This window comes from Calypte anna, chromosome 1 (genome assembly GCF_003957555.1).
Source record: "Calypte anna isolate BGI_N300 chromosome 1, bCalAnn1_v1.p, whole genome shotgun sequence".
Taxonomy (NCBI): domain Eukaryota; kingdom Metazoa; phylum Chordata; class Aves; order Apodiformes; family Trochilidae; genus Calypte; species Calypte anna.
The window spans coordinates 12,797,521-12,821,733 of record NC_044244.1 but is presented as its reverse complement, the minus strand read 5'-3'; the positions used below and the strand labels follow the sequence as shown (position 1 = coordinate 12,821,733).

The 24,213-nt window shown below is 39.1% G+C and overlaps 1 protein-coding gene across 1 annotated transcript in view; it reads left to right on the top strand.

Moving 5' to 3' along the window:
- The window catches only part of RELN (reelin), a 270,920-nt gene that overhangs the window by 154,729 nt on the left and 91,978 nt on the right, over positions 1 to 24,213 (top strand). The window contains exons 11-16 of the mRNA XM_030447325.1: positions 9,532 to 9,677; positions 12,615 to 12,766; positions 15,826 to 15,938; positions 17,645 to 17,853; positions 20,549 to 20,677; positions 21,804 to 21,913. Coding sequence (XP_030303185.1) covers positions 9,532 to 9,677; positions 12,615 to 12,766; positions 15,826 to 15,938; positions 17,645 to 17,853; positions 20,549 to 20,677; positions 21,804 to 21,913 — 859 coding nt within the window. The remainder of the gene's footprint in view (positions 1 to 9,531; positions 9,678 to 12,614; positions 12,767 to 15,825; positions 15,939 to 17,644; positions 17,854 to 20,548; positions 20,678 to 21,803; positions 21,914 to 24,213) is intronic.

The window sequence follows — 24,213 nt, the reverse complement described above, 5'->3', positions numbered from 1 at the left end:
AACCCAGCATTACATTACAAGTACAAATACAGCAGTTTTGCTGGTAAAACTGCTCAGATTAATACCTGCTTAGATTAGCAAATTAGAAAGGCATCTGAAATAAAGAAAAGTGCTACAATGAAGACTCCTGGCTGGGTCTGGGTTAGGTTCTGTAATGGATGCAGTCACTACAAAGGACGGTGCAAGCATTAATGGTAACTGCACTGATGTGTTCACTCCAGTTCAGTGGATTCAGACAATGTGTTCTCAATAAGCATTAGTGGGAACTCATCTCCCCCCATCTTGGGAAGCAGTTTCTCCTCCTCTCCCAGCCTGCTTGAGATTGGACCAGGAATTTCATTACGTTTCTTGCTGCACTCAGGAGTGGTTGCTACTCATTTGAAAGCACATGGCTGGTTGCAGACGCAGCTGGAACTGGCTACGGAAATGGGAAGCAAGCTGAGAGATAAGCCACTGAATTTATGTGGTTTGGTTCCAAAGAAGACAGCAAAATAATAGAAAGACATTGTTAGCAAGGCCAAGCAACCCTTAGGAGATTAATTGGATCCACTGGAACGTATTTATCTATGTTGGACTGTGTGGAAGGGTGTTGAACAGGATAAATTCCTGACTGCATTTCTGTATTTCTAGTGACAGCTCTGAGCGTGAGCTTGGCTTTTCCACCAAGCATGGTTAGGATGTTGCACTGGTGGTTGAGATTTCTGAAATGCATGGAGTAGAGCTATATTCTGGGAACTCAAGACTATGTAGCCAACTGGGGGAGAGATGAAGTCTTCCTCAGTAATGCTTCTTGGATCTCTACTGCTATAGAAAAGAAGAATTATCCCGTCTTTTAGTGCACACTTCATATATTTTTTGTATTGGACCATAAATTTTTGTGGTTTGAGATACAATATTTGACAACTTTTTCAATTTTCTCTAATTTCCCTGGTCCAAGATTGGATGTGCAAGCACAAAAACTGAGGCTGAGAAGAGATACAACCCCAGCAGTCTTATGGTCCACATGCTTTGATTACATTTTAAAAAATACTGGGACTAAACCACCTGTATCTGGAATTTTTCCACATCTGGGAAAAAGCAGTACAGATCATTAGAAACACTAGAGTGGTGATGTATTTGGTCATTATGTGCTAACTCAGTGATGCTTCTCACCTTTGAGAAGAGTCCAGTAACAGAGTTGCTGTCTGCAGACACTCTTCCCTTGGTGGCTGAAGGTTGCAGTCCAGGTTGCTGTCACGGGTCAGCTCAGTTTCTTTGGTCTGTAGGAGCTGGGAACCACACCTGGGACTGTCAGTGATGCTGGGCTGCAAGCATAGAGCCTGTCATATCAGGGGATGGGGTAAGGGGGAAGGTCTATGCCAGCCTCACTGTGCAAGTTGGGTTTAGGACCAGGGAATGGTACCTGATAGGTGTTATTCACTACCATGGACGTGACCAATAAACCCTGAAAGTGTCCCAGTCTCAGTATCCTGATATAAGAAGGCTCTTAAGTAGCAAGTCAGCACCATTCAGCTCATCATTTCCCAGAAGTGCATGCCAGCTTAGCAGTAGAGAAAACTGCGTAAGAGAGTGGGAGAACTGAACACTGACACTCAGAAAAATATGCTGAAAATGTGCCCATAAAACTTTGTGACCTTTCATCACACCCTGAGCACATCAGGGCTGTGCACATCCTAGGTCTGTAAGTTCTTCCTGAACTGGTGTTGTTGTGTACCTCTCCACAGGGAAGACATGCATGCAGGCCTAGGAATCTGGCAAAAAAAAGGGCTGATTAAGCTATTCCACACCCCTAGGTTCAGAGCAGATTTCCAAACCTCTGAGTACTCCATTAGTTAATAGGAATGGCATTGGATAGTCTTCTTTCAAAACAAACATCCTGATATTCCATATTAATCTTTGATGAATTTAATTGTTTGTGCTGTACTGAACAAGACTTTTCCAATTTATTTGTGGTTTAAATTATTTTTTTAAAGGGTTGAGGTACCCATTTTCTTAATTAGATCAAGTATATTTGTTTGCAAGTGGAAAGGTGATGTTTTAGGTGTGACAGTGTGAAAATGGCAGACTGAAATTGCTGTGACCTTATATTGAACAAAATTATACAGATACAAATGCTTCTGACAAGAAATTTTTTAATAAGATATAGCAAGGCAGTGTTTGGTCTGTGGGCCAAGACCAGCCTTCTAGCCAGCTGCTTTGCCTCGCAGGAGCCCTTATCCACCACATTTTCCTGGGAAGAGATGAGCAGGCTTCCTGCTAGAACTCATGCAAGAGCCATTCCTGCTTCTCTGTGGGTGTGAGGAGGAGAGTGAGAGGGGAGGAGAGGTGAAGAAAGTGGAGCAGGGTGCATAAAACCTGTCGAACAGCTCCCTTTAGTGAGAGTGTGGGCACTCTAAGCTGTGACCATGAGGAGGCATCTGTATATGTATCCACAGGACTGTATCTAGCTCGTGCATGGAGCTGGTCTTGGGTTGCTGGGCTGTTTGGTTTTTTTTAATAATCACACTTCTGATTAAAATAGTAATACTTAGGTGCAATGCCTAGGGGGTCATTGGAACTGATAGGTTGGTGCTGTGAGTTGTTTGAGTAGCTAAGAATGCCTCTCAGGCAGCAATGCTGAACCTGCACCTCTCTTCGTGCCAGTTCCCCGTGGCTCAGAAGTGTGGCAGGCAGTGGCAGGGAGCCAGCATTAGCTCTGAGCTGGCGTCAAAGCACCAGGGGTCTTTCCTGCCTCCTGGAAAGGAAGAATTTGGTCTTTGCAGGTCACTGTGAGATGCACATGAATTAAAACATGAATTGACCCATTAAATGCCAAAATGTAGAAACTACTTCGGTTGACTCTTCCTCACTCTAATTTTACAGTGCTGTAAATAGACATAATTACTTTCAGAAGAAGAAATTAAGTTTGGGGATGCTCACTGCAGAGTTCTAGAAACATCAATAGTTCCTAGTAACATAGAGGAATGGTTCAGTCCATGCCAGTTAAGTGACTCATTTTGGAAATCGTTCATTGCCAGAATGACCGACATTGTACAAACATCACGAAATGCCCTAGAAAATTAAGGATGATACAAATCGTATAAATCACTCATAAACAAGCAAAGTGTTTTGAGAACTGGCCATTGAATAACAGTTTATAATAGGAAACAATGAGTGAAAGCACACTTTATATTGTTACTACGTCACAGGACAAGTTTCATCCCGTTGTTTTGGGAAGGGAAGTTGCACTATAACCCTCTATGCACCTGGCCTGCTTTAGCAGCCAAGGCTTTCGTTCTTTAACCTGCATCGAATCATTTAAAAATGTAGCATGTGGGAAAGATTAAAGCCTTGTTTATCTCATGGAAAAGTATTTTAATTACATTTTGGCTTTTCCCTTTGGCTAAAAAAGGGACTTCAGGCCAGAAGTGTTAATGGTCAAATCCACACTATTAAGGTATAGAATCTTTCCTAAATTCTGTCATCATACCTTTGCTGGTTAAGATTTTGCATACAGAGTTTGATTTTATCATCAGTATAGTAGATTATGAATCTATGGTTGTACCTGCTATCATGTCAAAAATCTAAAAATTTTTTAAACCTGCATGATTCATCCCCAGAAAGACACAACATGTCATTTATGGTTCCATTGACAATGCTGCTCTAATTAATTTTCTTCATCTTTTTTCTTGTTACTCTGCTTCTCATATCTCATCTGCTTGCATTGCCCAGATTTTAATTAAAAAAAACCTTTCCTCTCTAAGGAGAAATCTGAAGAGGCAAAAATAATCACTTAAAATATTACAGTCATTAAAAAATTGGCTACAGTCAAAGCCATGCATTTTCAATTTGCTGATAAATGATATTTTAGTTTCCTTTTAAAGTACGTTTTGTATTTGAACGGCATACGCCAGCCAGCCTGGCTATCAGAGATGCTCCTCCAGCTGGGTGGGCTCTGTGTCAACTCCTTAATGGGGGAAATTGATGGCTCTCTGCTCATGTAGAGGTGAAGGCATACTGGGCAGATTTCTTTCCATCTGCCGTCAGCCCTTTGCAAGCTGGCACTGCCCAAATGCCCAGCACATTCATTCCAATGCAAGAAATGTCGCCAAAAAATAAATTGTGAGGCTACAGCTGTTTGAAAGAATCATCGGGGCCATTAGGCCCAGGAGAGATAATATGAAGAGGTGCATCAGTGTTTGTCTCTGATAAAAACCTAATTAAATGATGGTAAAGATGACTTTAATGGCCCAGAGGTGAACAACATTTTCATGTCAGTGTTCTCCTCAAGCCTCAACAAGATACTATGCAGCACCTCAGCCAAAAAGCTGCTACCCCGAGGAATTTCACATTAATGTTTCCTGTTGATGCTTCACAGAATGGCACAGTTGGGTCACTTAGTTGCCCTGTGTTCTGCTCTCTGTGTAAAGAAATCCCATACTGTAAAGCAAAGAGCTATTTACTGACTCACATATTTGAGTGGAACAATTAGGAGAGAAGCTAGTTTGGATGAACTTCATTTCTGCTATTTACAGTCCCAGTCTTTCTAGCTTATAAAAATCAGGGCTGTGTCCTTGGCTGCAGCTGTGGTGTAAGATGAGCTGATTGATAGTACCCTGTGCTGCTTCACACATGAGGATGAAAAGACCTCCAGAGGTCCCTCCCAGCCAACAGGTGATGCTGAGGATAGCAGGTGTCTCCTTACATGGTGCTTTTATGCAAGTCTTTAAAAATATATAGCTAGATCTGTCATGCTACACGATGTAGGACCCCAGATCTTACTTGGGGCCCTTAGGCCATTTAGATGCTGCAGAAAGTTGGCCATTATTTATTTATGAAAATATAAATAGGTGCAGCTGGAAAGCACCTGCTTCCTTTGATAATCAAGGAAAAGTGACCCATGAGTTGGTGCATGTGGAAGATCACAGAACCACAGAATTGTTTGGGCAGGAAGGAAGTTTCAAGACCATCTAGTTCCAACCCCCCTACATAGGCAGGGACACCTCCCACTAGACTAGGTTGCTCGAAGTCCCATCCAACCTGGCCTTCAACACTTCCAGGGAGGGAGCAGCCACAACTTCCCTGGACAACTTTTTTCAGTGTCTCACTGTGAGTATGAGTCATGCAGAGCCTTGAAAATGAGGGAAAAGCAGTAATGTCATAACTATTCAGCAGGCAAACTTCAGGAAGAAAGAAAATTCAGAGTTAAGACTAGATTGAAAGCTGATCAAATCATGCTGAGATATGGGAATACATCCAGCCAATTTTCATTTTTTCCCTATTCATGCAAAGCAATGGCTTAACAAATGCATCTAGTGAATAATAGTATTTGTAGTGCTAGATTGCATTAAGCTTTTTTTTTTTTTTTTCCCCTTGGGATGACCAAAGAAACAGAACTTGGCTTCTTTCCATTTGGCAAGAGGCAGTAGTTGTTTATTTAGGAATACAAGAGTTTACTTATGGCAGGCGGATAGTCTCAATCCAGTTGCAAACAATGGGAAGTAGCTGCTGTTGTGAAGTGGCTCTGTTCATGCCTTCAAGTGTCCTGTGTTCCATTCTATGGATGATTTGGGAGAACATTTTGTTAAATGGAAGTTATCAGGTTTGTCAAAGGATTTATTCTCTAAATTAATTTTCCCTCACAAATTAGTTAAGTATTCACTGTTCTAATTTGTGCAAGGACACACTAAGTGTTTAATATGATTTTAATCTCCTTTTAAATGCAGAATTCAGCTCTGCTTTAGTTCTAGACCTTCAACTGATGCTTCCATGGTAACAAGGAGAAATAACCTACAAGTTGCTCTTTTGGTTACAAAATTTGCACAGTGAGCTAATTTGTTTTTATCTTATAAATCATTTCAGTATAAATATCAATTAAAGGAGAAGATATTTTAATCTTAAATTCTTAAGAGAGAACTCTACATCTGCATAGGGAGATCTGCAGCATCTCCAGTTTAGGGAGAACTTAATGCAGTTAGTTTCAAAACACAGAATATGTTCATTCCACATTTTATGTCACTTTAGAATGATAAAAGAAAGACCTGTAAAATACAATCTTTAAGTATTGGAAGTATATAGACTAGCACTGCAAGTGTAAAGCCTTTAATTTGGGAAACAAGGCAGCACAGTATGTAAATTGCACTTTAGTTCCTCATTTCTAAAAGCTGGGATGCAAATCCTGGGTTGAATCCAAGAGAAAATGAGTCTGATGGTTTCAGTTCAGTCTCTAATCCGTTCAAGCCCTGTTATAAAACCACAAAATAATCCAGCACAGTCAGCAGCCTCCTGGATGTTGAGTGAGGCTGACAAGGTAGCTGGGGGTGTTACTGGTGAGGAACCATCTCCTGCGGAGCTTCTTTTGCTTCTGGAAAATTTGGCAGAGTGCTTTCTGAAGTTGCTCAGCCCTCAGCAGCCCATTGCATCAAAAAACCCACCACCAACAAAAGCAGTAAAAGCAGCAAAAGCAACTGCTTGGAAAATGGAAAGAAAATATTGAAGCTCAGTGTGAATTATGGGGGTGATGAATAAACAGGTGAGGGGAATGTGGTAGATAGGGGAGGACAAGTTCATGAACAAAGGAGCCCTGGTCCTTGCTGGGGCTGCACAGCTCATTCAGGTAGGGCTGGTCCTTGCCTGCTTCTCCCCTGTCCAGAGACACAAATGGTGGCACTGGGGCAAAAATGTTTCAAAAATTCTGGCCCTCCCTCAGAACTTCTTTAAAAGCCACAGATGTGTTTTGAGCATCTTTCTTATTCTCTTTAAAGGTAATGAGCTTCCATTACTGTTTTTATAGGTATGCATAGTAGCAGAAGGAGCTAAACCATGGCCTGAACTTTTCTTCTGAGTAATTCAGAGCTAACATGAACAGAGACTGATTTGAGCCACACATTGTGTGTGTCATTATCACATAAAATATGCATTAAAATTGTACTCATAGAGACAGTGTAGCTGTCTATAAAACATAGAGATAGTATTATAGGTCTAATGAAATAAATTATGCTTCTGTATCCTTTTGAGTTTTCCTAAAAGATTGATCACACACCACTGTATAAATACTATTTATCCTTTTGCCAAAATGCCCATTTATTTACCTTGACACTCTTAATGGAAACTCCATCAGATGTACTTCTGTAAATATCCTGTTAGACAGGAGGACATACAAGCATTAAATGAAAATGGGGTTGTATCTGTTTACTGTTGATTTTAATAGTTGGCTTTCATCAGGCAAGAAGTTACTAATTACATGCCCTGCTATCTAGTATGTACTTACATATAACTTTGCACCTGAGAAATAAATAAGGTTTAGAAAGGATTTTTCAAAGCTTTTGGGCAATTGCAACAACAAACTCAGGAGGATCTATCTGTCTGTTTGTTTCCTAAGACATGAAGGGTTATGTATAAATTTGAACTAAGCTTTAGTCTGGATATTTGTTTTTGATGTATTTACTTGACTGCCTAGAGATAACAGGACTTTTGTGGCAGATTGTTTGGCCGATAAGCAATACTTTGTTTCTGTTCAGTAAATAAAGAATACTCAAAAAAACAAAGAGCAAAAATTACAAATTATTCTTTCAAATTCAGATGTTAGCAATATCTGTAAGCATGAAGGCTAACATCAGTGGACAAAAGCCATTTCTCAGTCAAATATAAATAATTCCAGAGTACAAACTGTTTGTAAGGGAGAAGTAAAATATACAACTGTTTCCTTAATTTCTGCTAGCCATAAAATATTTTCTGTGTAATTTATTCTGCCTTTTCAGTGGCAGCAGCTGCATATATGGTGCACTGTGCATATGGTGCATTAACAGAATAAGGAGAGTTGCAACAAAATCTGCTTAATTTCTGTGATAAATTATCAGCACTTCAGCATTGTTCCATTGTTTCTTTGAAAAAGAGACGCTCTAACAACAATTTGTTTATTTTAGTAGTTAAAGAAGTCTTTACATTTTTACAATGTGTTTATTTCTTTAAGTGATACTTAACTTATGTTAATAAAGATAGAGCTGTAGCCAGTGAACTACAGACCTGAAAGTCTCTACACAAAAATCAGCCTTTACGTATTCAGATATTTTTTAACAACGTGTAGGCACTTCTAAAAATTCAATCACAAATTACTTCCCTAAATATAAATTATTTTCTAAGTCATAGGCAACCATACTTGAAAATCATCAACAAAAGAATTATAATCATGTCTCTTTTTGGCATTGGCAAAGTAAGGAAGAGTTATAGAATATTTAAAAATGTGTTATTTTATACTTTGTTCAAGAAATCCCATAGACAAAGATCTACTGGGCACTTTCATTTCTTGCCACATCTTTCTCTTTGTTAAAAATGTAGTTATTCACTGGATCTGACACTACCGTGACCTTTTTAAATGCAGAAGAGGTGAATGTCATACTTTCCCTTGGTGTGTAGTGAAGGGGTTTAGAGGGAAGAGGGCACTGCATAGATGATACCGAAAAGGTCAATGCAATTTGGCACTACTGTTTCTCTTTTCCAGACATTGAACTGTGGTAAGAATACAGAATTATTCTAATTAATCGTTTTATTGTAGCTTTCACTTTTAATGTGACCAAGATGAAAAAAAAAAAAAAAAAGAAAATTGAAGTAATTACTGCTTTTATCAGTATTTGTTTTAATGTGAACAATTCAGTAAAATGCCAAGTTCTCAGTTTGCACTAAGGACAGGCAGACCTTCTTTAGAAACTTTCAGTATCTGTTTCAGCCACAGAGATTTTGCAGGCTTTTAGGATTCAGACACACAAAAATAGGATAGGGTAAAGAAGGAAATCTGTTCTGCAGCTCCCATGTGCTCTTCATGGACAGCTTCTTCCAGGTCAACACTTCTGGAGAGTCATGGCAGTTGGGGCAGACTGGGGCAGACATGTGGCTTTGTTTGATGCTGCAGAGATGGTATATATGGAAATGCCATTGGAAAAGCATATGCATTTGGTTTAGGGGTAGCCTCAGAACCCCAAGACTGCTGTATAACAAGAGCCAGTTACCTATAGAGCTATTTGTTATGCTGTTCTAATTAAATATGGCAAATACAGCCTTTTCACTCAATACACTTCAGACCCAAACTTTAATGTGTAGCAATGCTTAGAAATTCGGCATTCAAGCCAAAAATTCAGGCATGGAGATCTGTGTTTCACAGCAGTAAATTCTTATGCTGACAAAATACCCATAACAATGTTTTATATACTTCTAAAGTTATTTGTACACACTGTTGTGTATGTGCCAGACACAATGGCAATACTTTGAAACAGAAATAACACCCAAAGATAGGATACATGCCTCTTCTATGCAAACACAGTTTTATAATGGTCTGCAGTGTGTTTGTAGGGAAGCAGGTACAAGATTAGGACTCAGTCATCATTAGGGGTGGGCTAAGAAAGATAAAAGATGACCATCCATTTTTTATTTTTACTTTGTTTCAGGTGCTGGTGAGTCATTAGATAGCACACAGCTCACTCTGAGCTCTGATGGTGAGCAGGGCACCTCACAAACCCAATGTAACATCAGGTCCTTTTGTGCTCCTTTTGTCCACAGCACAGCTGCCAGTCAGATGGAAACTCCATCTACTTCCACGGGACAGAAGGCAGTGAGTTCAATTTCGCCACAACCAGGGATGTGGACCTTTCCACGGAGGATTCCCAGGAGCAGTGGGCAGAAGAGTTTGAGAGCCAGCCTAAAGGGTGAGTCCCTCTCACCTAGGTAGGCCTGCTAGACCAGAATTCATAGCAATAGAGTAAATAACAGGTAATTGTGGATTTTAAGAGGGAACAAGTCTAAAAAGCCCTGGAGCAGTCTGTCTCCAAATCATTGAAAGTTCTTAATGAAAAAACATGTTTGGAAATGGTATAGTCATTCTGAAACACATGACATTGGCCTGTTTTCCATTCTGTCACAAACTTATATCCATATGAAATTAAATGCCTTGAGAAATTCATCTCCCTGTGCAACCCTGCTGTGATCCATACTTTGCCTTGAGAGAGCTCCTGCTGGTGTAGAGGAGGAGGAGGTGGAGGCAGGAGAGCTGAAGCAGCAGCCTGCTCCCACATTTCAGCACCGAGAGCATGGCCATGCCAGGCATGCCAGAGTTGAGGATCTGGCTAATAATTTAATGGTTTTACTTTAAACACATTTGCACCCAAAGAGTACCTGTAAAACCAGATCCAGCAGGGACTCCTGCAAGGGCACAAAAAATTAAGAAACCATCTAGGAGATCACAATTAGAACTCGTCTCAAAGCATAGGTGAGCTCTTAAAAAAAAAGTGTCCTTGTAATGAAATATCATTTTATATACCTCAGTGTATAAATCTGACACACAAAAAAATAACCAACAATGTGGTCTTGATTCCTTTTTATTTAAAAAAACAAACAAAGAAAGTAAATAATTTCATTAGTTGCTGTAACCCCAGAGCAATGAGAAACATACACTGTTAATTTGTGGGTCTCTACTGAATGTTGATTTTAACCTACAAAGCACTTCAGATCATTAGCAGCTGATTCAATCACAAGGCACAGCAAAAGGAAGCTCACATGTAGGTGTCAACATCACCTTACTCTGTGCCAAATGTTCTCAGAGGTGAGACATCTGAAAGAGCTCAGCAGGGAGGACAAAGGATCTTATGGTTGTTTATATATAGCAGTTAATTGGGTTTTTTTGCATGTACCACCTTAAGCAGTAGGCAACATAGATGATGGTTGCTGTTCTTACTGTGTCTTACTTATTTTCCTACTGTCTTTCTTCTTTTTTTTATAGCATAAATTAGGGCCTGATCCTAAAAGTCGACAGATCTTCACATTAGGTTGCCTCTGGCCTCTCTAGCAGACACTTGGTGGCTTTGGACCTCTGTGTCTGGTAGATCTAATTTATATCTACATATCATTCTATCATCTGTTTTGTAAAGAAGAATTTCAATAGTCATGCAAGGGATAAATTAATCCAAAGATAATGTTTAATTAAGAATGTCCACATCTCTGTCATGCCACCATGTGGGTTCCTTCTCCATTTATCCTTACAGACTATGTTTTGGTGCATTTTTATTAAAGTAGCAGTTTTTTAATGCTGTAGAACTTTCTGGTTTTCATTTCTAATTCTGCTTAAAAGGAGAAGATGCCTGGAAACATCCATGATCTGCATCATTCATGATCACAAGTTGTTTTGTGGGTCACTACAGAGAATGTTTTAATTGAGCTAAATAGAGCATACAAAAGATCAATGGAGCATTGTGAGATTTTGTCATGTAAGTCAAAGTAGGCACAACTGTTTAATTCAGCACTTGCCTTTAGCCCAAGAGACCCATTTTCAGAATTGTATTTTGATTGTATTGCGTATTACCTTTAAAAAATATGCACAACTGAAATGCTTCTCTCAGAATCAGAGTTAGGTTAAACTGGGCTTCCATGAACATATTTATATTCATATAAAAAAGCTTTTCAGTGATGCTAAGCATTGTGGAAATGACTGGCGGTTTTAAAGCAGGATTTCCAAACAGGCACATTGCTGGTCTGTCACAGCTTAGGTCAATAGAGTAACTGCTAGCTTTTAAGAAAAGCCTAAAAATACATTTTGAAATTATTTGAGAGGTTAAAATCATAAAGAGACCATTATGTTGTTGAAAAGACAGATTTTGAATGTGTCACATGGCATATTGCTGCTAGAGACTGTTTCTGCTGGAACTGGATAGGAAAAGGCTCTGCCTTCCCTTTCAACCTTTGGTGTTCTCTCATTCATCCTGAATCATGCTGGCTGGCTAAACAACTGGGTTATCAGGACTTAGTGATTCTAAGTAATTTAATTGCATTATCCTCCTTACATTTCAAAAATATTTTATTATGAATCAATTAAGATTTCAACATGAATAATAATGTATCAGACCAAAATAATGTATGAGTTTTCAACAGTTTCTAATCTTTCAAATATTTTAATCAAGTTTTGAAGAAACCAACACTTTCATGATAAAAATATATTTTCAATAAAAAATATTTAATTGAAAACTCTGCAAGAGCTCTTTTAATTATCACTGAATAAAAATAAGAGGAAACGTTGCACAGAAAACCTGAGAAAGATTTTATCATCATGTATTAAAAACACAGCAGTCATTTCTCATACTGTGATCATGTGTTAGTTAAAAGCTATTAACCTAAAGCTCAAAAAGCTCAAAAGAGAGCATTTTCAGCCATTACCTATATAGTCGACGATGATATATAGCAGATATGGAGGCAATGTGGTTTTTCAAGTTTCACTGATCTATGCACTTTAGATTAAACAGAATGGAATTACATTTTAAATATTTTTAACCGGGAACAATAATGAAGATGTTACAACACAATACTAAATACTTAGTAACAACATTCTATAAAAGCTTCATTTTTTAGTAATTCATGCTTTTCTGACAATTTTGTTAAAATACATACATTTTATTTTCTTTGTTTGAGTCAGCTGAATTTAAAACCTAGTCTAGAATATGTAAGTAATGATGTAGGAATTGCATTTGAAACATTGCATTTTGTTGGCCTCTGTAAGTGTAGCAGCAGCTACTTCTTTCCCTACAAATGTGCTCATAAATGTGTGAGTTTTTCTGTAATGCCTCTTCATGTCCTTTGCCCACTGCTGACCTCTCCAGGTGGGACATATTTGGAGCCGTCATTGGTACTGAATGTGGAGCACTGGATTCTGGCTCAGCTGTGGTATTTCTCAGAGATGGAGAGAGAAAAATATGCACTCCATACATGGACGCTACAGGTTATGGGAACTTAAGATTTTATTTCAGTATGGGTGAGTATATATTCCTAACATAAAGCACCATGTGAAGCATGTGAGATTTAAATTGCACGGTGTGCATAGAACTATTTAAAGTACTCCTCAGAAGATGATAGCTCTGATTTGTGACTGTGATACACATGAGGATGTAAGACTCTGGGTCAGGCCAAGAGTTTACCCTTCTGGATGCCTGCACAGATGTATAAATGGTGGACACATAACCCTCAAAAAAATATTCTCCCAGGTAACACTGAGTTGCAGATGAAAACCTTTCTGAACCTGATAAGGCACTCTGGGGGTGACAGCCCTAGATAGACATTTTTTCCATGGATTTATCCAGACATTTTTTGCGTTGATATAAACACTTAGCTCCAGGTGAAACAGAAGGTTGGTGTCTAAGCTTCCTTTATAGTTAGAGGAGATGTGGTCAGCACCATTACTGGGAACACCCATTCAGCTCACTGGGAGATACCTGTGGTAGAGCAGCTGAACTGCTCTCTGGACTCCACTGACTTCCTGGGCTGGATCTCCTCTGATACAAAGGAAGCTTTAGCACCTGGTGCACATGTAAGTGTGGGTTCACTCTTGTTCAGTCAGATAAGATTCATTACACAAGCACAGGTTGTGGTTGCCACTTGAGGTGTCCAAGCCTGAGATACCGGTGCCAGACTATGAGATAGAAGCCAGGATTTTGGGAGAGGCACAGTCTGCTGGAGTAGCAGGTAGGACATGTGGGTCCCTCTACAGGGTCTAAAATGATCCTTGGTACTAGTTGTTATCAACCTCCCTGCGGTGCCACAAGACTCTGTAGCCACTCGATGGTTAAAGATTAGTTCACATGAAGAAGTACTTTGCCTTATACTTTCTAATTTCATTTGAAGCCCCTTACTTCTTGTGTCGAGTGACTTGTTATGGTTTGTGCTTTGAGCAACCTGGTCTAGTGGAAGGAGTCTCTGCCCAGTGCAGGAGAGTTGGAACTAGATGACCTTTAAGGTTTCTTGAAACCCAAACCATTCTGTGATTCCATATGATTATATCAAAAGGGGTAGTCGTGTCTTTGTCATCCTCACTGCACCATACAGGATTTTACAGGTACCTGTCATATACTTCTGCAGTCATAACCATGTGCACCATGCTGTTAATCCATCAGAGTGAGCAGAGTTGCACCCAGGGATCAAATAGGAATAGCACAGAGGTGGGACAGTCTTACTTGGGTGAACCCACAGAACACTTTCTTCTCAAAAGGGCTTATAATCATAAACATTGTCCTCTGCTAATGTATTGGCCCAGGATGAGACACACAGAGTGTGCCACAGTGTGCTATAGTCTTGGAGCATGTCCTACATGTGGCAGCCCTAGTGAAAAATGTTGTGGTATTAGCATCATTTGTGGACCTTTTCCACTAAGACAAAGTGCAACCTCAGTGATTCACCAGAGTTAAGAAAACACAAGAAAAAACCTGTCCTTCCACTCCCACTCCCCACTGTTGCTGTTAGTGCAAATGCATTTTTTTGATGTTGCAATGGACCAAAATCCCTATGAATATGGTAGTTATTGTTCAATACCTCACAGTGTTTTTCCAGAGCTTTTATTTTGCACATAAAGGAAACTGCATGAGGTTAATCTCTCAACACCAGGTTCAGAAGAGCTGAGGGTTTTTTCTTAAAAGTAGAGACTAATAAAATAATAAAAAAGGAAGCAGAGACTAAACTTGTGACCTCGACAAGCAACCTTCTGAATCAACCAGAAAAAACAGCCTGTATTTAATGAGTGGAAGACCTCATATTGTTGTCCTAAATTGTTGCATATCTCTTCTGTGTTACATGAATTACCAACGAAGCACAGGAAAAAGAGGATGCTTCTTCCAAGCATTACAACACCTGCAAGAGAAACAGGAAAGAAATTTGCTCGACCTTTTGACCTTAGGGGAGAAGTTGTCAGCACATGCAGGGACAGGTTAAAGTGAATTTATCACTTCAAAAATGTATTCTGTACATACTTGTAAATTAAATAAATAATAGTTTAAACATTCAGACAGACAGAGGATTTGAAATGACACATGGATGTTCCTTATTACTGTATCATACACATCAAAGAGCCACATCTTATCTAGCTCTCTGGACTGCTTTGCCCATTCCATTCCAAGAACTGGCCATCTGTAATGAAAACAGCATAGAAAGTATGTAATATATGCAATGTTTGTACTTCACAGCTTTCAAAGAAACTTCCTCATCCTGTTTTGTTTTGGGGCTTTTTCTCTGCTTGTTTTTTTGTCTTGCTTTTTCAATGCCCATAGTGCACAGGGCAATGATGTTTCCCATTTCAGTTACAGAAACTTGCTGTTAAAAACTTTTTTGCAGAACTGCAAACTGCTGTGATGATGCCCACATGCCAGCTATGACACAAAGCTTAATGCTCAAATATGTCTGCACTTTTGGAGCAGCTTAATAAGTGGTTTGGGTTCTGCCAACATAAAGATATTTCAAATGCTGCTCCAATCCGGTGGGGTGACCATGTCACATGCATCTTGTGTGATACAATATACTCTCACTGTCCCTTTTAAGTTATGGCATAAACAGTAGAAAGTACAACACACACACAAAAAGCTACACATCAGTCTTCCTCGTGTCCTACTGAGAGTGTATTCTCAGCTGCCAAACTCCCATCTGAGAAGTATTTAGGTGGTCCTCACATACAATGTGTGTGTCTGCACAAAGTATGAGCACTGAATAACAGTTTACTGAAGAGAACTCAAAAATCAGACTACTCCTTTTTAAATAGGATTTAATGCATACAGATAGAAGTATTGCCTTGGGCACAGTATTTTGATAAACTGATTAAGAGAGTTACTTGAAGTTTTTATAATTGTGAACCCCCTTGATCTCTGGTATGGTTTATCTGATTGAACAGTTGTTATACCTTGTGTCCTTAGGGCTGGTGTTCTTTTCTTTGTATCCTAAGTTAAATAGCATCTGGTTGTAATTATTTTTTGCAATGGCTGCATAGTACAATTCCACTTTCCAATAGCAAAGGCTTAAATTAATTTTTTTCTCCCTAAAATGTGTGTTGTACAGGGGGAACTTGTGATTCTGGAGAATCCCATGAAAATGATGTCATACTTTATGCCAAGATTGAAGGCAGGAGAGAACATATACCTCTCGATACTCTGACCTATGCTGCTTACAAGGTAAATTGTCTTAAACAAAGTAGGTGGATCAGATGGATACATCAGTCTGTTCTTAAGCTTGACAGCAATGTTGTGTGTTGCATTCCCTGGGGACAGTCAAATATGATCTTCCCAAACACATAAATAGTGTGCAGATCTCAGAGTGACGGGGTTCCTTTGCAACATAGCATTGCAGTTATTCTGGTAGCTCCACACTGGAGCAGGACTGCAGCCTTGCCTTGTGCTGGGGAAACAGACAAATGGGCAATAGGCAAAATTTTCAGCCATCAGCTGATAACCTCAGTGATAGTATCTCCTCATAAATAACTACCCCAGTCTCCAGTCAGGATCCTACTAGCCACAGTTTGGTACTCAGGACCTATGTCCTGAGAGCATCAGTTATGGTGCAGTTGGTGGCTGGGAGGAGAGTGACTGGGAAATGCCTGGATGTCTTTCCTGAGCCTGGTGTGGGAAATTTCATGTTTTACACTTTTAATTTCCATTCTAAATACAGTTGTGTTACCCTCTCATAGGGTCTGCAGTGATGTGGACAGGAACTTAGCCATAGGATGTTGCTGCTGGCAGTGTGCACAGGCAGCTTCACCTCTGCCCATAGTACAGCCTCTTCCCAACCTTGTCCACCACCTTCAGACAGGACAATAAGGGCCTTGTGCAATCTGTCTGGTTCCTTCCTGTCTAGGGCAAGGAAACACTTAGACCACATCTACCCTGAGTAACCCAGCCCTGAGGTGGCCTTAGTGTGCTTTTGTACAAAGATAACAAAAATTGATACGTAATATGTACACAAATGGATGCACTAGAGATAGAGATGCAGTATGCTAATATAGTGAGAAAGTTGGTGGTAAAGATGCAGCTGAATTCAAACGCAGGTCTGTGAGCATTTTCACTGCAACTCTGGCATTCAGAGGGCAAATGTTTACAGTAGGGTTTGTCCTGAGTTTGGTTGAGTCACTTGCATTGTTTCATTGTGCATGGCTTCCCTCCTTGCCTGCTTCTGTGTGAAAGACGGGGTAGAACTTTTTTAAAACTAAGGAAACTGTAATTGTAAAATAATAAAAAATTAATTGGGGAACTTAGGGAGTTAGGATCTGAATTACACTGAATTCATTGTGGAGTTTTTTTTAAAACAAGGAGTTTTAAAGCTGACATCCTCTTTTGACATAATAAAGATCTAATTACGTCGCTTTAGGACAAAGGCTAAGTTTTGTAGAGCAATGCTTTCATTTATTTCCACAACATAACATCCTCCCTACATATGCCTGTGAACTCACACTGTTACTCCATTCTCACGTATTCACACCAGACATGCCTTTACCCTGTGTTTGCTTCTGTGAGCTGAAAGGCTGCAGAACAAGTAGCATCTTCCATTAACAATGGAGCACTTAAAATAGAGTTTTGCAGAACATGGAAGGCGCAGTCTTTCTTACAGCATCTTTATAACCAAAGGAATTGATTCCACTAAGGTGATGAGCAGCACTCGTATCCTGAGTGTTAACAGCTATGCACATAGTATAAAATGGTTTTATTTGGGATCTTCTGTGGAAAAAGGTGGCTAACAGAAATGTGGTTAACAGAAATGAAGCAAGCAGGGAGAAAAACAAGTGTTTGGTTCATCACATTAAAAGCCTCCTTTCTGTTTTAAATAGTACCTTGTGACCTTTCTCATGTTATTTTTTCATTTAAGCCTGATTTAATTTCTTTTAAAGGTTCCATCTTGGGTTTCTGTTGTCATTAGTCCGGAGCTGCAGACTCCAGCAACCAAGTTTTGCCTAAAGCAGAAGAGTCACCAAGGCCACAACAGGAATGTCTGGGCTGTGGATTACTTCCACATCCTTCCAGTGCTCCCTTCCTCAGTGACCCACATGATCCAGTTTTCCATCAATTTGGGTTGTGGAACTTACCAGCCTGGTAACAGGTACAACAGGGGAGTTTTCTCCTTTGACTGTCAGCTTTCTAGAATATTTTGGTTTATATCATCTAGATGAGTATTTGGGGTTTTTTTTCTCAGAAAGAATTAAGCCAGATAATAATGCCCAACATCAACTACTCAAAGGTGGTGCTTCCTCTGTTTCCTACAGGCCCAAGTTTCCATATCTCACATGCAATAAGGAGTCTATTAAATAGCTTTCCAAGTCAAAACTGCTTTTCTTAATCGATTATTCTGAATATGCTCATTATTTCAGAGCAGTTTTTTCTCCCTTTTGTAATGGATATTGATTTTTCCTCTGTGTAAGGGGGGGAAGTATTAAAGGCAGCAGCAGAAACCCTCCCTGCTGACCTCACAGTGATTGCTGATGCCACAAGAATATCTAATTTTGTAAGACTGGTGATGAATGGCCCTTATCTTGATAATCCTCACTATGAGGACCTCACTGCCTGTACACTGACCACTGAGCTCTTTTGCTGGCTTCACTTCTTGGAAATGTTTAACATTATTATTTCTATGGAGTTAGGCGAGAGGGAAAGGGAAAAAAGGGAGATATTTGCTGTTCCATATATTGGAAATGTCGGTTGGAAGAGACCTTCATAGGTCACCTAGTGAAACCTGCTGCTGCAGATGGGATTATTAACAGCATGCAGTAGGTCAGCCACTGCTTTGTCTGTCCCTCTGGACTTGGGTGGACATTGTGCTATTCTCTGGGTGACCTGCTCAAGTGAAAAAATGTTTCTTAATGTGCAGTTTGGCTTTGGAACTGTGCAGTCCAAAGCTCTGAATCCATGTCTTTATGGCCATTGCCCTTTCTACTGTGTCTGGCATCAAGAGTTTAAAGTAGGAGACTGTAAATGCTTTCATATCCATGTCCCATGGGATCTATTTTCAACTGGAAAAAGCTGCATTAGCTCTGACAGTCCTGGATGCCATGCAGGGCAGTAAATTCAAAGAGAAGCAAAAATAATGGCATTGCACTTATACTTGATAGGAAGGGAAGGCAGCAACAGTTTTTGAATGTGGAAAGTGAAACTTTTGCCTGTAAGCACTCCTGGCAAGTAAAAATGTGTTATATAAAATCTCTGTCTCAATCTGTTATCTGATAAGGATTAGTATTTATTTTGAAAGATTAATATTTTTCCTTTATATAAACTATTTCTGAAGTAAAAGTGAGCTTCTTCATAACACAAGAAACACTAGGTCTCCATTATCCCTATTTGTATTTCCCAAATGAAGCAGCAGTTCCTACCTCCTGGGCTACAACATTATTCTAATGCTTTCATTACTGCAAATGTGAGAGACTCACACTGAATATATGCACTAAATACGACTCTCCAAGGTATCAGTGCAATTAAGTCTGAAGTAAATTAGTCAAAACCTCCACAAAGTGTTTTAATACACACTTACAATATCACAGTGATGGAACATTTAAATAAAGTAATATTGTCAGCAAATTATAATGAAAAGAAATAGTTATAATCCAATAATTTAGTATTGAGGGGATGAATTATGACTTGTAATGTTCATTTGACATGACTGAAAATAAAGCAGAATATTACAGGCTAATTATATGGAGAAAATTATAAGAGTATCTCAGTAAATTACTAAAACCTTAATAAATCAAGCACTTCCTGCATTATGTTTTCATGGTTCTCAGAATGCAAAATATACAGATTTCCTTACATTCCTGTATTATAAACCATGTGGTTTTTAAAAATATGTAATGAAACAGAGAGGGGAAAGATTCTAGCACCAGCTTTTTGAAACCTGAACTTGTCAATGACCTTTTGGGAGAATGGGCTTAATAACTTCTTGTCATAGGCTCTGTGGATGGTCACATTGAGTTTTCAGTTCTCTTACGTCACTGCCTGCATATGAATGGTTTGGTTTACTGATATTCTATGAAAACAGAGAAGAGCAGCCTTTTCCCAAGAAAATCTGGAATTTTCACTTACAGTTATATCACAAAATTCTCAACAATTCACCACTGTGTACTCCAGCCTCTGTGAGGAGGAAGCCTCCAAAGTTGTCTGTGCTCAGGCTGCCCCAGGGGCTCTCTGCAAGGTGCCCTTCCCCCAGTCCCTTACACCCTCTTGCAGTCCTTGGTAGGGGCTTAAGAATTTCACTGTTCCGTAGTGCTTTTATGATCTCCTGATGATGGAGAAGGTGGGTGACTGAGGAGTACAATAAAGTTAGTATTTGTTGGAAATGGAAGCGAAGAGACAGCCAGTGAATGAATTACTCATGGTCTTACTACCTTCTGCAGATGTAATGCTTAGCACCTGGTGGTTATGAGTGTCCTGTGCTCACATGATGCTGTCTACTTCTGATGAGTCCAAGTTCTCTCCTCATTACTGGTGAAACCACATCTAGCTGAAAATAACATCAGCTCTTTTAGCAGCAGCAGTGTAAAAACACTAGCCAGATGGTGGCCAAACAAGGTCTAGGTGTTCAGACAGCCCTGAGTCTCAGTACCCTTTTGGTTTTCAAACAATCAGATTTGTTTCATGCTTGTATTTTCAGGGGTTTTGTTGTATTCACAGTCTGCTTAACATTATTTCATGTTTCAGCATTAAGTCATAGCAGATTTGGTGGGTTCTTGGTGTTGGTACTTCTATACCCATATATATGCCAGGTAGACTCACAGTGTCTTTCTCTTTTCTCTCCACTGTGTTATCAGCATCAGCTTGGAGTTTTCAACCAACCACGGTCGCTCTTGGTCACTGGTCCACACCGAGTGCTTGCCTGAGATCTGTGCTGGGCCTCACCTCCCCCACAGCACCGTCTACGCCTCTGAAAATTACAGCGGGTGAGAGTGTTCTCTGCAAAGCTGAGATGCAAGATTAGAGAAATGAGTTATAGGTGACAGAAGGCAGCACCAAAGCACACAACCCTGTGTCATCTTTCATTTTTGACTATCTGAGGACAGCAGGGGAGGAGTGTTCTGATCTCCCTGACTGCCCAGTAATGAAATTTAAAATATATCAGGTTGCTTCTATAGTATAGTATTATTTTTCTGGTGCTAAAGGTAAATTGCAGGAAAAAAACCCAAAGAACTGTGGACAACATGCTGGTAATTAAAATAAATAAATAAAGTTATATGTTGTCAAAGCCACAAAAGTTTCTTCTTAGGCAGAGAAGCCAACAGTAAAGGCTGTATGTACATCCTCAGACACCATTACTCACTTGGAATCCCATTATTAGGTTACAAGGGAGGACATCCTCTCTTCTTCTGCTGATGGAGACAGCTATTGGTGTCACTTTCTTATATCAGCCCTTATCTCTGACACTGTTTTGACCATAAAATAAACTGTGACATTTTGTTGCACTGTGCACATCCCGTGCCTCTGTATCCATCTGTATGCCAGCTTCCACTGACACTTCAGAGCAGCAGGAATGACCATAAGAAGAGTGTTTAAACAATGACCCCCATTTCTGTAACGTTTCACAGGAACCATTTGCCCAGGTGCGTGTAGGAAGTGTAGCCACTGTGGGTGAGAATGATGGCCCGGACCACTGCAGGTCAAATCCTCTGTGGCCCTCCTCTTACCCCCAAGGGTTTCCACCAAAGAAAGCTCAGTTGTATGGAAAGGTGGAATTCAGTATTCAATGGATGCATATTCACTGTGATAGACTTGTTATATTGAAGCAGGTTAAAAACTTTGCTGACTTCATATTTGCATATAGGGGGACAAATAGCTGGATTTTATAATGCAATAATTAACATTCATATATTGTATGAAAATATTTTTCCACATTATTATTTTTCATTTGGATTTTCTAAAGCTGCAGTAACTTCACTGCTTCATTTGAGTAGATTTAAAATTTAAAATTCTCATAAAACTTCCAGTATAAATAAACACATCTGCAAAACATTACTGTCACTTAACATTTACCAGGGTAAAACATTAGTGTTTGTGTTACATGTATTTCAGGTGGAACCGAATAACTGTTCCCCTTCCCAATGCGGCGCTAACGAGCAGCACCAGGATTCGATGGAGACAAACAGGACCAATCCTTGGAAATATGTGGGCAATTGATAATAGTTAGTATTCTTTTTCATGATCGTGATCCTTAAGAGCAAACGTTTATGGTTGCTTCAAGTAAATGCAGTTTCCAGAATCACAGGCCAAAGGATTTTCAATTTGTTAAATTCCTTTTCTTCATATCTGCACTTGGTAACAGGTGCATTTTGAAGCTAGAGGGGAGTTCTGCATTTGGAAAGACAATAGCCTGGTAATTTTTTTTTTCTCTAATTGAATGCTTTCCAGAAAAAGATACTGGTGGCAAGAGCTTAATATAACATTTCCTCTGACTACTTACTCTTGATTACATAAATAGGTACCATACTCTACTATTAAGGACAAGTACAGGTCCAGCATCTGGGATGTATTTTTCCTTCTGAACATAGAAGACCATCATAAAGCAATGCCACTACCAAACACTGACAGAACTTTTATATTAATTACAATATCTTCAGGGGGAAAGTACCATCTGTTTCAGGGAACTGTTCTTTTAGGAAATTATTTTTATCTACCTGTTTTTTAAATGGATGTGAATAACTGGAAAGAACTTACATTGACTCATATAATTATATAATATATTATATAATACTTAGTGTGTAGGATAACTGGGGCTAGTGTTGGAAGAAAATACTTTAAAGCACAGACAAAATACTTAGGAACACAGAATAAAATAGATGCATGGTATGAAATGCAGAAATATACGTGATTGAAAGGGGCAGCTATGAAAAGGTGCAAATGTTTTAGCTTTGTTCATTAGCCTTAGCTGTTTCAGGATTAAGTAAGCTACAACCAGAATTTTTTTATTATATTTGAGAAGTATGTAATTTAAAGATTTACAGTGTTATAAATAGAATGTGACATTTTGTAGTAGGCTTAATACAGAGCCTGGGAATGGTAAATAGTTACATTTTGCTAAATTCTTAAAATAGATCACTGCCTAGTTTTTAAAAGGAAATTCTTGATTCTGCCTTGATAATTTAATGCTACAAATGAAAGTTTTTCACAAAAATGATGGGAAGTAGTATCATCTTTACATTCTATATAGAGTAATAATGCTTGTCTTCAGAGATGATGATTTACATCAAAAAGAAAATAAAACGATTGGGAAAAAACAGGTATAGATACATAAGAAACTGTGTGAGTATCTGCAAAGTTAAGTTGCTACCTAACAAAATGCAGACTGGTAGAGTTGGAAATGCTTACAGAAATTCACAGAAATAAGAGTAAGATAAAATCAGTGCAGAGATCTGAATCCTTTACAATGGATCAAAACAACATTATTTTGAAAATTAATGGACAATTCATATATCTTCACAACTTTTGCTTGTAAACTGAATACAGTTTCATCGAAGGATGTTACACGCTCCACTCTGTACCATTTTTACCAACCATCTGCCTAAAAATTGCCTACTCTGAAGTTTCTCTGAAGTGTAGAAGCATGACATGTGAATCAAGTCTTAAAGGTGAATGTGTTTATGAGGCTTTGCATGCCTCCTCTGTTAGATACTAGAGGAACAGAAGCTTTTCACTGCAGTATTATAGGGAAAAACTTACAAATATTGACAAGCAACTCAAATTCTTGAAGAGACGAAGATTCAGCACTCTGACTTTTAGCTTCACAACTGTTTCTTATGTGAATTAAGTTTTAAATGAAATCTGGAATCTGGCCATCTTTTAGGAACACTGGAAAACTGCCAATTTTCGTAAAGCTTTTTTCATTTTGAATGGCATAATTTCATCTTTAACCCTTCTACTTTTACCACCCCCTCAAAAAGACCTTGAAAGAGCCAAATAAATCAAAGAGACAGAACAGAATTTTTGCACCCTGAAAAGTGAGAAAATCTAGAAATCACATGAAATCTGATGGGAAGTTAGTTACAGGGAGTGGTTAACAGGGATTTAGAGCACGTCTGTCGGGGCATAGTGAGACACTGCTCTGATGGGCAGTATCATAAATCTAAAAGCAGGCATTAGTACTACTTGTTACAAATTCCTTCAAATTGGTGTGTATTTGGATCACGTCCCAGAAGTCACAGTGCAAGTTAAGCCGTAGGCATCCTTCAACAGAAAAGATGGCACTCATATTGAAAGAACATTGTTCCCAAGTTATTACTTTGGGCTACACACAGAATTGTGTATTTGGGCTATACCCAGATGAATGCTTTTCTTTATAGGAGTGCAATGAGATACAGATTATACTGAGATTTGCTCATTTTTCCATCCTTCGTATTTTTCACAAAATATCAACACTGTTGAGTAGGAGCCATTAGAGTAAGGAGGCAAAAGAGTAAAACAAATTTGGACTATTTTTGAGTTTGTA